The 15,863-nt window shown below is 51.3% G+C and overlaps 1 protein-coding gene across 1 annotated transcript; it reads right to left on the bottom strand.

The window, feature by feature from the left end:
- Positions 1–11,438: 11,438 nt before the first annotated feature.
- LOC123090409 (uncharacterized protein K02A2.6-like) lies at positions 11,439–12,465 on the bottom strand. The gene is made up of 2 exons (XM_044511727.1): positions 11,698–12,465; positions 11,439–11,450 (listed from the first exon to the last, which is right to left on the bottom strand). Exons 1-2 carry the CDS (start codon positions 12,463–12,465, stop codon positions 11,439–11,441), a joined length of 780 nt encoding a protein of 259 aa, XP_044367662.1.
- Positions 12,466–15,863: the final 3,398 nt, after the last annotated feature.

The following is a 15,863-nucleotide window of genomic DNA, read 5'->3' as shown; positions in this document are numbered from 1 at the left end:
GCCGAATGCTCAATGGTATCGAAGGCCTTAGCAAAGTCCAGCTTGAGAAGAATGATTTCTTTCTTGGAGGACTCCCTAGGGTTTGTGGAATATTGGGGTATTTATAAAGCAAAGAGGCAGTTCAGGGGGCACCCGAGGTGGGCACAACCCACCAGGGCGCGCCTAGGCCTCCAGGCGCGCCCTGGTGGGTTGTGCTCCCCTCGAAGCATCCCCAGGTGCTTTCCTGGCCCACTGGATGTCTTCTGGCCCAAAAAAATCCTGATGAAGTTTCGCTGCGTTTGGACTCCGTTTGATATTGATTTCCTGCGATGTAAAACATGCAGAAAACAACAACTGGCACTGGACACTATGTCAATAGGTTAGTACCAAAAAATAATATAAAATGACTATAAAATGATTGTAAAACATCCAAAAATGGTAATATAACAACGTGAAACAATCAAAAATTATAAATACGTTGGAGACGTATCATGCTTCGGCTGGTCCAGGATACCACTAGCATGAATAGGCTGTCGCCTCCATGGGAGGGACCTTTCATAGTTAGTAAAGCTCTGCACAACAACTCGTGCTATTTTATAGATGTGAGAGAACCTCGAGTGAACAACCCAGATAAGGCTGGAGAGGAGTCTGAGCATCCTTGGAACGCGGACCTGTTACATCCATTCTACTCCCAGAGAGTATGTAACCCCGCAATTCTGTTATCAATGAAGTGAAATGGCTTTAGAAAATTGTTGCTATCCCTGTTCGGGCCCGGCTCGCCCAGCTGTATTTTTCTCCAGCCGGAGTAGGACTTTGACCTTACTCAGCGGCCCGCTCCGAGATGCAGACGCAGGACCACGAGAACGGCTGTGAAGTTGCCCGGAGCAACGCCAAAGGGCAGGGGGCACGATGGAACAACGCAAAGAAAAAAGCAGCTGGGGGCTCCGGCTGTGCCCAAGCCGCTAGCCGGCAGAGCATCTGCACGTTCCAGCCAGAAACCCCCAAAATCACAAGTAACATGACCTTGCTCAGCGGCTCGCTCCGAGACGCAGACGCAGGACCGCAAGAATAGTTGTGAAGCTCCCTGGAGCAACGCCAAAGGGCAGGGTGCACGCGAAACTTGACAAAGAGGTCGAAGGCAAAGGCGAGCAGCCGCTCACCCTAATTAACTTAAACAAAATAAAAATTGTTCACAGCCAAGAACTTCAGCATTCATTACATTTGCACCCAGCATTCTGGGGATCTAACGATCTTTAAAGTCTCTCTTTGGCTCTAAGAGCCGCCAGCCTAGGCGTTGTCATCATCGTTACCGCTGGTTGAGGAGCCGGAGCAGAAACAACTCGTCGTCTCCAAGGTCGCTTCCCTCTTCACGATAAAATTCTCCACCTACGCGTATGAAGCAAGCACCAGGGCCCGTTGCTGGATAGCTTCGGTCTGCTCCGGAGTTACCTCGACTCATGCTGGCCAGCTAGTTGAGATCAACCTGCGGGTATCTGCCGGTGACGATCTCCAAAGCGATCTCAGCACCGTCTCAAGCAACCGACAGACGACAAGCATTGATTTGGCGAGAATCCTGGTCCATCCAGCCAGCAAGGCGTTGAGTGGTGACAGCGGGGGGACATCTCCGGCCAGAGGATGTTGAAGATGTGGGCAGCCGTTGAAGCGGTTCAGCACATCCTTCACCCGGCGCAGCCGAGCCGGTAGTGGCAGGGCGAAGTCATCTGAGCTCCACTCAGAGGCCGGCAAGGGCTCCAGGCCGTTAGCAGCCCGTACGGTGTTCACAGCTCGCTCGGTGTCAGTTTGCGAGTCAGGGAACATAGCTGCAACAAGTAAAGGTCAGAACCAAAGAGAAGACATGAAGGAAGCTACGAAAGCCAAAGTCGGCAGAGCTTACGTAACTTTAGCATCCAGAAGCTCCAGTCGCGACAGGATAATGTACTCTTTGCGCCCGAGAGCCTCGATCTTAGACTGGAGGGCCTGGGTCCTCGAAAGGTCATCCTGCTATAGTTGGCTAATGGTGCCCATCAAGCTTTTCTTCTCCGTCGCATGAGCCTCCCATAGTACCTGCAACTCCTGCTAATGTCGGCTCTCCATCGTTCCCTCTCCAGCCAGGCCTCCTCGGCGTGCTTCGCGTCATGCTCTTTGAGGGAGTCCTTGATTAGGGGGTGTCCAGATGGCCGGACTATATCCTTCGGCCGGACTCCTGGACTATAAAGATACAAGATTGAAGACTTCGTCCCGTGTCCGGATGGGACTTTCCTTGGCGTGGAAGGCAAGCTTGGCGATACGGATATGTAGATCTCCCACCAGTGTAACCGACTCTGTGTAACCCTAGCCCTCTTCGGTGTCTATATAAACCAGAGGATTTTAGTCCGTAAGACGAACAACAATCATACCATAGGCTAGCTTCTAGGGTTTAGCCTCTCTGTTCTCGTGGTAAATCTACTCTTGTACTACCCATATCATCAATATTAATCAAGCAGGAGTAGGGTTTTACCTTCATCGAGAGGGCCCGAACCTGGGTAAAAACTTCGTGTCCCTTGTCTCCTGTTACCATCCGCCTAGACACACAGTTCGGGACCCCCTACCCGAGATCCCCCGGTTTTGACACCGACATTGGTGCTTTCATTGAGAGTTCCTCTGTGTCATCGCCTTTAGGCCCGATGGCTCCTTCGATCATCAACAACGATGCGGTCCAGGGTGAGACTTTTCACCCCGGACAGATCTTCGTATTCGGCGGCTTTGCACTGCGGGCCAATTCGCTTGGCCATCTGGAGCAGATTGAAAGCTACGCCCCTGGCCATCAGGTCAGATTTGGAAGTTTGAACTACACGGCTAACATCCGCGGAGACGTGATCTTCGACGGGTTCGAGCCACCGCTAAGCGCGCCGCACTGTCACGATGGGCATGATCTAGCTCTGCCGCCGAACAGTGCTCTGGAGGCCGCACTAGTGTCCGCTCCGACCCTTACCTCGGAGCCGACTGCGCCAATCGAGGACGGGTGGCTGGACACCGCCTCGGGGGCTGCAATCTCTACGGCGATCAAGCCGAACACCAGCCTTGTCCTTCACGAAGCTCATGACTCCAAGGTGCCGGACACCTCTCCGGACTCCGAACCTTCCGCGCCAATGCCAATCGAATCCGATTGGGCGCCGATCATGGAGTTTGCCGCCGCGGACATCTTTCAGCACTCGCCGTTCGGCGACATCCTGAATTCGCTAAAGTCGCTCTCTTTATAAGGAGAGCCCTGGCCGGACTATGGTCAGCAAGGTTGGGAGACGACGAAGAAATTCAAAAACAACCCACCACCCACTTCGTAGCCACTGTCGATGATTTAACCGACATGCTCGACTTCGACTCCGAAGACATCGACAGTATGGACGCCGATGCAGGAGACGACCAAGAACCAGCGCCTACAGGGCACTGGAAGGCCACCTCGTCATACGACATATACATGATGGACACCCCAAAAGAAGGGAATGGCGATGGAACAACGAAGGATGACCCCTCCAAGAAGCAGCCTAAGCGCCGGCGTCAGCGGCGCCGCTCTAAATCCCGCCAAAGCAAAAACGGCGATTCCGGCACGAGAGATAATAACACCCCGGACAGTGCCGAAGACAACCCCCTCCAGCAGGATTCAACACAGGAGAATGGAGAAGCCAGCCCTCATGAGAGAGTGGCAGACAGAGAGGTAGAGGACGATAATTACATGCCTCCCTCCGAAGACGAGGCAAGCCTCGACGACGACGAATTTGTCGTGCCTGAGGATCTCGTCGAACAAGAGCGTTTCAAACGCAGGCTTATGGCCACGGCGAGCAGCCTCAAGAAAAAACAGCAACAGCTTAGAGCTGACCAAGACTTGCTAGCCGACAGATGGACTGAAGTCCTTGCGGCCGAAGAGTACGAACTCGAACGCCCCTCCAAGAGCTACCCAAAGCGCAGGCTGCTACCCCGATTAGAGGAGGAAGCACCTAAACCTACATCACCAGCGCACGACGCGGCCAACCGGCCACCTCGTGGCCGCAACAGAGAGGCCTCTCGGCCCTCCACTCAAGCCGCACCCCTGCGTCGCTCCAAAAATACCAATGCACGGGGAAATGCGTCAGACCTGCGAGATATATTGGAGGACAAGGCATGGCAAACAAGATCGATCTACGGATCGCGTGGGCGCCCCACAACACGTGACGATAACCGTCATGCTGGATATGGCAATTCCGACCAGGCCGAACACAGTAGACAAAGCTCATTTGAGCTACGTCGTGATATAGCCCAGTACAGAGGCGCCGCACACCCACTATGCTTCACAGATGAAGTAACGGATCATCAAATCCCTGAGGGTTTCAAACCCGTAAACATCGAATCATACGATGGCACAACAAATCCTGCGGTATGGATCGAGGATTATCTCCTTCATATCCACATGGCCCGCGGTGATGATCTACACGCCATCAAATACCTCCCACTCAAGCTTAAAGGACCAGCTCGGCATTGGCTTAACAGCTTGCCAGCAGAGTCAATTGGTTGTTGGGAGGACCTGGAAGTCGCATTCCTCGACAATTTTCAGGGCACCTATGTGCGACCACCAGACGCCGAGGACCTAAGCCACATAATTCAGCAGCCAGAGGAATCGGCCAGACAATTCTGGACATGGTTCCTAACTAAGAAAAATCAAATAGTCGACTGTCCGGACGCAGAGGCCCTCGCAGCCTTCAAACATAACATCCGTGACGAATGGCTTGCCCGGCACCTAGGACCGGAAAAGCCGAAATCCATGGCAGCCCTCACAACACTCATGACCCGCTTTTGCGCGGGAGAAGATAGCTGGCTAGCTCGTAGTAATAACATGACCAAGAGTCCTGGTAATTCGGATACCAAGGACAGCAATGGCAGGTCGCGTCGCAACAAGCACAAGCGCCGCATTAACGGCGATAATGCTGAGGATACGACAGTTAATGCCGGATTCAGAGGCTCTAAACCCGGTCAGCAGAAAAAGCCATTTAAAAGAAATACTCCGGGCCCGTCCAGTTTGAACCGAATACTCGATCGCTCGTGCCAGATACACGGCACCCCCGAAAAACCAGCCAACCACACTAACAGGGATTGTTGGGTGTTCAAGCAGGCAGGCAAGTTAAATGTCGAAAACAATGACAAGGGGCTGCATAGCGATGACGAGGAGGAGCCCCGGCCGTCGAACATAAGGGGACAGAAGGGCCTCCCCCCACAAGTGCGGACGGTGAACATGATATACACAACCCACATACCCAAAAGGGAGCGGAAGCATGCACTCAGGGATGTATATGCGTTGGAGCCAGTCGCCCCAAAGTTCAACCTATGGTCCTCCTTCCCGATCACTTTTGATCGAAGGTACTTTCGTGGTTCTAAGTCTGACAGTAGAATGGGGGTTAGGTATGGAGAGGCAAGATCCTAGCTATGGAGTAGTTGTATACGCAAGAGATTTACGAGTTCAGGCCCTTCTCGGAGGAAGTAACAGCCCTACGTCTTGGAGCCCTGAGGCGGTAGACTGGATTATTTGCGTATGTGTTACAGGGGTGTGAACCCTTCTACCTGTGGAGGGGGGTGGCTTATATAGAGTGCGCCAGGACCCCAGCCAGCCCACGTAGCAGAGGGTTTAAGGTACGTTAAGGCTAGGCGTTACTGGTAACGCCCTACATAAAGTGTCATTAAGGTCATAAAGACTATTAACTACAGACCGTTTGGACACCGAGTGGCTCTTGGACTCTTGGTGGTCGAGTGGGTCTTCATAGTCGAGTGTCTTTGAATCTGTCGAGTGGGAGTCTACCAAGTCGACTGGAAGGCTGCTTCTCTTGTGAATGTCCTTGTGGAAGGTACCTTTGGGCAGGTCTATGGCCCTACCCTAGGTACATGACTTCATCATTAGCCCCCGAATGGGTCGAGGTTTGAGTGAGGAAGGAGTTGATAATCTTTCCGACCTGTTCTTCGTGTTGTGAGTGCGTCTTACTCTAGATCAACGACCTTTTGGTGATGGCATCAACCTTTCTTTCAGTTGCCTTGATCCATTCTTCATGTTTGTCGAGTGAACTTTTTGAACCTAAAGGTTTCCGAGCGACGGATCTGAGGAAATCTGTTATCTGACGAGTTGCTCTGCGGTTAGCGGATTTCTCGAGATCCGAATTTTGGGAAGCGAGCGAAGCGGAGAAAACTGCGGCACTCGGATGGGATAAGACGATGACGCCTCGATCCTCGCGCCGCCTTTTTCGCCACGTATCGCGTGCGCGCCTGTTGCAGGATCGTGACAGGATTGCCTGGCCCTACCGGTCAGCCACTCGGAAGCGAATCCATATAAGGCGTTGGACCGGGCATTTTGAAGAGTGCGCCCTCAGATTTCTCTTCTCTCCACCTCCAAAACTTTCTCGCCACGCTCTCCGTCCGCCCAGTGCCACAGCTCGGTTCCTTTTTCGCCGGCGACCATGGTGAAGGACAAGACTGCCGCCCTGGATCGAGTGAAGAAGACAGCGGTGAAGGCCAAGGGGAGAGCGCCCAGTCGAGGCGGCTCCTCTTCGCGGTCCAAGCTACCGCAGGGCTGGGTCCAAGGAGACTGGATCCGGTCGACCATCACCGAAAAAGACCTCACCGATCTGGCCAATGAAGGACTGATCCCCCACGGGTCGGCGAGGCTTCCGGGCACGGAGTGGCAACCGCAGCCAGAAGAGGGTGAGTGCGTCCTCTTGGCCACCCACGTAGATAGGGGGTTTTCTCTGCCGCCAAATCCTTTTTTCCGGGGGTTTCTGAACTTTTTTGGAGTGCAACTCCACCATTTCACCCCAAACTCCATTGTGTATCTGGCTGCTTTCGTTTCGCTCTGCGAGAATTTCCTGGGTTGTCGACCGCATTGGGGCCTTTTCAAGCATATATTCACATGTCGCTCTCAGACGCTGAAGAAAACGAGCCCGAATGACGAAAAGACCCAAGTAATCCAAATGTGTGGGGGACTCGGAGTCCAGATGAGGGGGAAGAGCGCTTTTCCAGCTATGATTCTCCCCGACTCGGTTAGAGGGTGGCAGTCGACCTGGTTTTACTGCCAAGACCAGCCGACGCCGGGGCAGTCGACTGGGCTCCCTCCTTTCTCCATGAGTCGAGTGAACAAGCCGTCTTCCCTGAAGGTGTTGCCAGAGGAAAAGGCCCAAGTGAAGCTTCTGATGGAGCGTGTAGTCTAGCTTATTCGCGAAGGGGTGACCGGCATGGATCTCCTGGAGGTTTTTCTCCGAAGGCGTATCCAGCCACTCCAATACCGCGGTCATCTGATGTGGATGTACTCCAGTACGGATGATACCACTCGGGTCCATCCGGAGGAGGTTGACGGCGCCATACTGGAGAAGTGGATGACTGCCATCACAGGAAATAAAGACAACCCTCGCGGAGCTAGGAGGATTCCACCACTCGACCAGAGTTACCAACCAGACAAGGTATCATCATTTATCTTCGACTGTGATTCTGCTGCATTCATTTTGTTTTGATGTCAATTTCATCGACTGACTGTCGTCTTGTTTTGTTGTCTTCTAGGTCACCACCGAGATGTACTCGATGCCCAACGGGGCGCAGGAAGCAGCCGAAGAAGAAGAAGGAAGTGGAGGTGAGAGTCCGGAGGAATTGGAGTCCAACGGCGAAGAGGATGAGGAGGATGACGACTCTGATGATGAGGAGGAGGAGGAAGAAGAGGAGGAAGACATCGACCCTCCTCGCTCAGAAGGAAGGTCCAAGTCGACGCACGACCCGGTGGCCGGGCGCGGTAAAGGTGTTGTGCCCACCGGTCAGTCGACGAAGCGATCTAGGACAACTTCTCCCGCGCCGACTGAGAAGCCGCCGAAGCAACCTTGAGCGACGTCGTCGAAGCCGACGAAGGCCCTGCCCAAGATGCGAATGGTCATCCCCACCATCTCCGGGTAAGCAACAGAACCTTGTATTTCCTTTTTCAACATGAGTGAATTTTTAGTCGACTCGATGACTAATCAGCCGACTAATGAAATCTACAGCGCCGCTACCTCCGAGACTTCAGCCAAGCACGATGACCAGGAAATGGAGGATGCGGCCACTTCCAATCTTGGTAAGATCTCTGAGATTTCACTTTTAGCCGACTGGAGCTTTTTAGTCGATTGGGCTTCCATGTTTACTTCTAGACCTCTCTTGCAGTTCCGCCTCACGTCATTGATCTTCCTGATGATGACGAAGAAGCGCCATTGAGGAAGAGGAGGAACAAGAAAGTGCCTGCTGGCAAGGCTGCTCAAGTCGCGGCGACTCCTGAGACGTTGATTTCCGAGGGAGGCAATCCCGCTCGGACTTCTGTATATTTTGCTGTACCACTGACGAGTGCCCGAACCACTTCGTCGACTGCTGATCCACCGTCTCTTTTTGCCACACACCACGTCCCGGAAGACCAAGTAAGTGCTGCTAAGGAGGCCATACGGCAGGCAGGGATCATGATGGAGCAGGTGAAAGCGGCACGACAGGCAAGTCAGGCGGCCTATGACGCCAGTTCAGCTCTCCAGAGCAATGTCCAAGTAAGTCAGTCGTTGCTTGCTTTGTTAGGACATACTATCTGAAACTGCTTTCTTTTGGAGATTTCCATATCTGTACACCCAGTGGGTGTGTGTGTCGTTTGAACTTTTGTGGGGGCACACTGAGTGCACCCACTGGGTGTAGTCCCCGAGACCATGGTCGACTGCGTGCAGTCGGCTATGGTCTTTATGCTGTGATCTTCTTCACTCGACTTGGGCGGACCAAGTTGAATGGAACTGTAAAACCGGTGGGGGCACGCTAAGTGCACCCACTGGGTGTAGTCCCCGAGACTATGGTCAACTGCGTGCTGTTGACTATAGTCTAAAGAACTGTTTTTTTTTACTTTTACTGCGGCTAACCGCTGACGACTAGCCATGTTTTTAGAATCATAGCCTTTTTTCCTCCTTTGGTCGACTGATCAAACCAAATTGGTAAACCAGTGGGGGCACGCTGAGTGCACCCACTGGGTGTAGTCCCCGAGACTACTGTCGAATATTTTATTCGACCGTAGTCTTGGAAATGCTACTATTTTTCCTTAGTCACTCGGAAGTGATCTGTTTTTGATGTCTTTTGTTGGTTGACTCTTGGTAGAAATCTTGCGAGCTTGTGGCTCGCTACACTGAGTTAGAGAAAAAGCAGATTCAGCTCAACCTCGATTTGAAGCTTGCTCAGGAGAATTTGCAGAAGGCACAGGATGAAGCAAAAGGTATGGCTGGTGAGAATTTTTGACGACTATCTCTGTTTTTCTGCTCATTCTCAACTCTGTTCTTATTGTTGCTTTGCAGATAAACTGGAAGAAACTTTGAAGAAGAAGGACCTTGACCTTGCAGAGGCACAGAAGGCGGCTTTGGAGAAAACAAAGCTCGCTGAAGAAAAGCTTGCTTCAGTCGACAAAGTTGAAGATGAAAATGCCAGCTGAAAGCCTCTCTTGATGCGGCTAACAAGGAAGTCAGTCGACTGAAGAACGACAAGAATATTCTGTCTGACAAGGTTAGCCAGCTGGCGGGTAAGCGAAATGACCTGGAGATTTATCTTGGAGGGTTCGCCAAGAAGCTGTTTCTCATGCTTGAAGGTAATCTCTTTTATCCAACTGTCTTGCTCTCACCGGCTCATCATATGATCTTCATTTTGAATCTGAGTTGTGTTTTCAGAACTCTGCCAAAACTTTGAAGAAGAAACCAGTCGAGTGGAAACCAGTTTGGACCCCATCAACTCTCCTGTGAAGGACGAAGCTGCTATGAATGTGCTCCGACTGGAGTCTCGTGTTGCTAGCGCAGTGGATTATCTTGCTCGACTGAAAGTTGCAGTGTCGCGGATCGACTCGACTCTCTGGCCAGAACGGACTCTCCAGAATGATCTTGAATATTTGATGACTCGACTGAATGAGATTCCAAGTCGAGTGCAAGAATGGAAGAAGTCGTCTGCCAGGTGTGGTGCTGATGTTGCTTTATCTCTGGTTCGTGTCCACTGCAAAGAAGCGCAAGAGGACAAGCTGGTGTCCCTCAAGGTTGCCAATACCAGGAAGCACGACTTCAGATCTTTCATGGAGACTTTCATCGCTGCTGCTACCCGTATTGCCGATGGACTCGACCTCGACCAGTTTGTTGCACCTTCCAGTCCTCCGCCTGAGGAGTAAAAAACTTCTAAGTCCCACTTTAAATTTGCCTCGGAATGCCGAGTGGTTTCTGTAACCGATAAACTTTAACAGGCTTAACGCCTGAGCACCTTTGGATCCGTAGGACGTTTATCTGAACTTGATTTTTCCATTTAACTTGCTTTGTTTGCCTTCGAGAGAACTTTATTCTTCATTTCGGAAGATATTCCGTTGAAATTCCAATCGACTTGAGCTTCATCTATTCTGCAGGTAGAGATGGAACACGGACTGTGACTGACCTTGTCATCTTTTCAGATTGGAACGGACCGCACGTTGTACTTGTGGCGAAGCTCCGAAGGAGGAGGTAGCAGTCGACCTGCACCTCGTCATCCTTGCGGATTGGGATGGACCGCACGTTGTACTTGTGGCGAAGCTCCGAAGGAGGAGGTAGCAGTCGACCTGCACCTCGTCATCCTTGCGGATTGGGATGAATTCCTTACTTAGGCGAGCACTAAGCTGCAGCTAAGCCCCCGAGTGGGAGGTTTGCTCTCCACTCGGTAGGATTTTTATTACTTAGGCGAGCACTGGGCTGCAGCTAAGCCCCCGAGTGAGAGGTTTGCTCTCCACTTAGTAGGATTTCTATTACTTAGGCGAGCACTGGGCGGCAGCTAAGCCTCCGAGTGGGAGGTTTGCTCTCCACTCGGTAGGATTTCTATTACTTAGGCAAGCACTGGGCTGCAGCTAACCCTCCGAGTGGGAGGTTTGCTCTCCACTCGGCAGGATTTCTATTACTTAGGCGAGCACTGAGCTGCAGCTAAGCCTCCGAGTGGGAGGTTTGCTCTCCACTCGGTAGCATTTCTATTACTTAGGCGAGCACTGGGCTGCAGCTAAGCCTCCGAGTGGGAGGTTTGCTCTCCACTCGGTAGGATTTCTATTACTTAGGCGAGCACTGAGCTGCAGCTAAGCCTCTGAGTGGGAGGTTTGCTCTCCACTCGGTAGGATTTCTATTACTTAGGCGAGCACTGGGTTGCAGCTAAGCCTCCGAGTGGGAGGTTTGCTCTCCACTCGGTAGGATTTCTATTACTTAGGCGAGCACTGGGCTGCAGCTAAGCCTCCGAGCGGGAGGCTGGCTCGCCACTCGGTAGGATTTTGAATACTTAGGCGAGTACTTGGACTGCAGCTAAGCCTCCGAGCGGGAGGCTGGCTCGCCACTCGGTAGGATTTTGGATACTTAGGCGAAGCGGATCCGCAGCTAAGCCCCCGAGTGAGAGACTGGCTCGCACTCGGAAAGGACTTTTTTTTTACAAACTTAGGCGAATCGGATTCGCAGCTAAGCCACCCACTGGGGGAAATTCCAACAAAAAGCAATATCAATCACTGGGAAAATTATAACATTCTTGTCTTAGATAAACAAACTACAAAAGTACTTTTATTACATCTCAACCGAATGAGTTTTAAGTGTAAAAGGGGCGGAGCTGCTCCGCGTTCCAAGCTTGAGGCTCGTCGATCTGGCGATCAACGTTGTAGAGATGATATGCTCCGTTGTGGAGGACTCTTGTGACGATGAAGGGACCTTCCCAAGTGGGAGCAAGCTTGTGTGGTTTCTGTTGATCCACTCGGAGGACCAAATCTCCCTCTTGGAAGGCTCGACTTTTCACATTTCTGGTATAGAATCGATGCAAGTCTTGCTGATAGATAGTCGAGCGGATCAAGGCCATCTCTCTTTCCTCTTCCAAGAGGTCGACGGCATCTTGTCGGGCTTGTTCTGCTTCCTCTTCAGAGTATAGCTCGACTCGAGGCGCATTGTGAAGCAGGTCACTCGGCAGAACCGCTTCAGCTCCATAAACCAGGAAGAATGGAGTTCTCCCAGTCGACCGATTAGGAGTGGTCCTCAATCCCCAGAGAACTGATGGAAGTTCGTCGACCCAAGCTCCTGCTGCGTGTTTGAGATCACGCATCAGCCGAGGTTTCAGCCCTTTGAGAATGAGGCCGTTTGCACATTCTGCTTGTCCATTCGACTGAGGATGAGCCACTGAAGCATAGTCGACCCGCGTGCCTTGAGAGGCACAGAAGGCTTTGAACTTTTCATTATCGAAGTTTGACCCATTGTCAGTGATGATGCTATGCGGAACTCCATATCTGAATATCAACTCTCTGATGAAGCTGATAGCAGTGCATGCATCGAGGTTCTTGATGGGCTTGGCTTCGATCGACTTGGTGAACTTGTCGACTGCTACTAGCAAATGAGTGAAGCCGCTTCTGCCAGTCCTCAACGGTCCAATCATGTCCAATCCCCAAACAGCGAAGGGCCAAACGAGTGGAATGGTCTTCAAGGCTGAGGCTGGCTTGTGCGACATGTTGGAATAGAACTGACATCCTTCACACTTGTCGACTATTTCTTTTGCCATTTCATTTGCTTTCGGCCAGTAAAATCCCGCTCGGTATGCTTTAGCCACAATGGTCCGAGAGGACGCATGATGGCCACAGGTCCCCGAGTGGATATCCTCAAGAATTATCTGACCTTCTTCTGGCGTGATGCACTTCTGGCCGACTCTAGTCGCGCTTTCTCTGTACAATTGTCCCTTGATTACTGTAAAGGCCTTGGATCGTCGGACGATCTGTCGAGCCTCTTCTTCGTTCTCTGGGAGCTCTTTCCTAAGGATATATGCGATGTATGGCACTGTCCAGTCGGGAGTGATGACCACAACTTCCATAATTAGGTCGACCACGGCTGGGACCTCAACTTCAGTCGGATCATTGGCACTCTTTTGCTTCGGGGCTTCTTCTGTGAAAGGATCCTCCTGCACTGATGGAGCATGAATGTGTTCCAAAAATACATCACTGGGAATGGCTTCCCTCTTGGACCCTATCTTCGCCAAATCATCCACAGCTTGATTTTTCAGTCGGGGTATATGATGAAGCTCTAACCCCTAGAATTTCTTCTCCAACTTTCTCACTGCATTGCAATAACCTGTCATAGCTGGGCTTCTGACATCCCACTCCTTCATCACTTGATTAACAACCAGATCTGAGTTGCCATAAACCGTAAGGCGACGGACGCCGAGTGAAATGGCCATGCGCAACCCATACAGGAGCGCTTCATATTCTGCTTCGTTGTTGGAAGAATCAAAGTGAATCTGGAGAACATACTTGAGCCTATCTCCTCGGGAGGAAACCAATACAACTCCTGCACCAGAACCGTTCAGCATCTTGGAACCATCGAAAAACATAGTCCAGTGTTCCGAGTGAACTTGGGTCGGAAGCTTCTGTTCAGTCCACTCGGCGAGGAAATCTGTTATTGCTTGGGACTTGATGGCTTTCTTTGCCTCGAATTTGATATCAAGGGGAAGGAGTTCAATCGCCCATTTTGCCACTCGACCAATTGTATCTCTGTTATGAAGAATTTCCGACAAAGGGGCGTCGCTGACGACTATAATGGAATGATCAGAGAAATAATGAGCAACCTTCTTCGTGGTCATATAGATCCCATAAACAAGCTTCTGATAATGAGGATATCTTTGCTTTGACGGGGTCAGTACTTCAGAAAGATAATAAACTGGGCGTTGAACTTTGAAAGCTTTTCCTTCTTCTTCCCGCTCGACCGTAAGTACGGTACTGACGACTTGTCCAGTGGCTGCAATGTAAAGCAGCAAAGGCTCCTTGCTGATTGGAGCAGCAAGCACCGGCTGGGTGGAGAGCAGAGCTTTGAGCTCTGCAAACGCTGCATCAGCTTCTAGAGTCCACTCGAACTTGTCTGATTTCTTCATCAGTCGGTAAAGAGGCAATGCCTTTTCACCGAGGCGAGAGATGAATCGACTTAAAGCGGCCAAGCATCCAGTAAGTTTCTGGACATCGTGCACACGCACAGGGCGCTTCATTCGGAGTATGGTGCCAACTTTTTCTGGGTTAGCATCGATTCCTCGCTCGAAAACGAGAAAACCGAGTAACTTTCCACCAGGAACTCCAAATGTACACTTTGATGGATTAAGCTTGATATCATACCTCCTGAGATTGGCAAATGTTTCAGCAAGGTCAGTCAACAGGTCGGAACCCTTTTGTGACTTGACCACTATATCATCCATGTATGCTTCCACATTCCGACTGATTTGAGTGAGCAAACACTTCTGAATCATTCTCACGAATGTGGCTCCAGCATTCTTAAGACCAAATGGCATGGTGACATAACAGAAGCACCCGAATGGAGTGATGAACGCTGTTTTAATCTCATCGGGTCCATACAGACGGATCTGATGGTACCCGGAATAGGCGTCTAGGAAAGAAAACTTCTCGCATCCCGCAGTTGAGTCGACTATTTGGTCGATGCGAGGAAGAGGGAAATGATCTTTCGGGCAGGCCCGATTGATATGCTTGAAATCGATGCACATGCGCAACGACTTGTCATTCTTGGGGACCATGACAACGTTGGCGAGCCACTCGGAGTGATAGTTCTCTCGGATGAATTCTGCTGCTAAGAGTCGAGCCACCTCCTTGCCAATGGCCTTTCTCTTCTGGACGGCGGACCGCCGAAGATACTCTTTAACTGGTTTGAATTTTGGGTCTACTCGTAGGCGGTGCTCAGCCAGCCCCCTGGGAACACCCGGCATGTCAGCAGGCTTCCATGCAAAGATGTCCCAGTTCTCACGGAGGAACTGGATGAGCGCTTCTTCCTATTTTGAGTCGAGTGTTGTTGAGATGTTGGTGGGAGCCTGTTTCGTCTCGCCAGTCGACTGGAATGCTGACTCCGTAGCGGGCTTCTTAGCTCGCAACAAATCACTCGGATCTGCAGTTTTCTGATACTCTTGTAGCTCTACCACTTCTAACTGAGCATCGGCGATCTTAGAGACTTTCTGGAAGCACTCTTTTGCCTTCTTCCGATTGCCCGTGACAGTGATCACGCCCTTGGGACCAGGCATCTTCAGTTTAAGATACACGTAACATGGTCGGGCCATGAAACGCGCATAAGCTCGTCTCCCAAGAATAGCGTGATAAGCGCTCTGGAAACCCACGACCTCAAAGGTCAACTTTTCTTTCCGGAAATGCTTTGAATCACCAAAAACTACGTCAAGAGCAATTTGGCCGAGTGACTCAGCCTTCTTTCCAGGAATGACTCCGTGGAAGCTCATGTTACTGGTACTGAGTCTGGACATCGGAATGCCCATCCCTTTCAACGTCTCCGCGTATAATATATTCAGACCACTGCCACCATCCATCAGGACTTTGGTCAGTCGAGTGCCTTCGACAACTGGGTCCCAGGTGTGGCAATGTGCGTCGGGTGATCAGACTGGTCGAATGTGATGGCAGTCTGGGACCATTTCAGATAATTGGGAGTCGCCGGAGCAACCAAGTTTACTTCCCGATTGATAACCTTCAATCGACTTTTGCTTTCGACGTCAGCAAAAATCATCAGGGTGGAGTTGACCTGGGGATATCCACCATCACTGTCATCTTTATCCTCAACCTTGTCTGTCTCCTTATCCTTATCCTTGGGCTGTTTCCCTTGGAACTGCTGAATCAAGAGCCGACACTGTCGAGTGGTATGTTTCGGGTAAATGAGTTTACCCTCTTCATCTTTCTTTGTATGAATATGACATGGTAAATCTAACACGTCGTTCCCATCCTGGTCTTTCACCTTCTTAGGGTTCCAAGGACCCTTGGGTTTCCCCTTGAACTTTCCTGGCTTCACCGCCAAGGCCTCTCCGGGAGCCGCTGGATCGGCTTTGCGCTTCTGCTTCCGACTGGAATTTCCTCCGCCGGC

The sequence above is a fragment of the Triticum aestivum genome, chromosome 4B (assembly GCF_018294505.1).
Source record: "Triticum aestivum cultivar Chinese Spring chromosome 4B, IWGSC CS RefSeq v2.1, whole genome shotgun sequence".
NCBI lineage: Eukaryota > Viridiplantae > Streptophyta > Magnoliopsida > Poales > Poaceae > Triticum > Triticum aestivum.
This window is presented reverse-complemented; position numbering and strand designations above follow the sequence as displayed.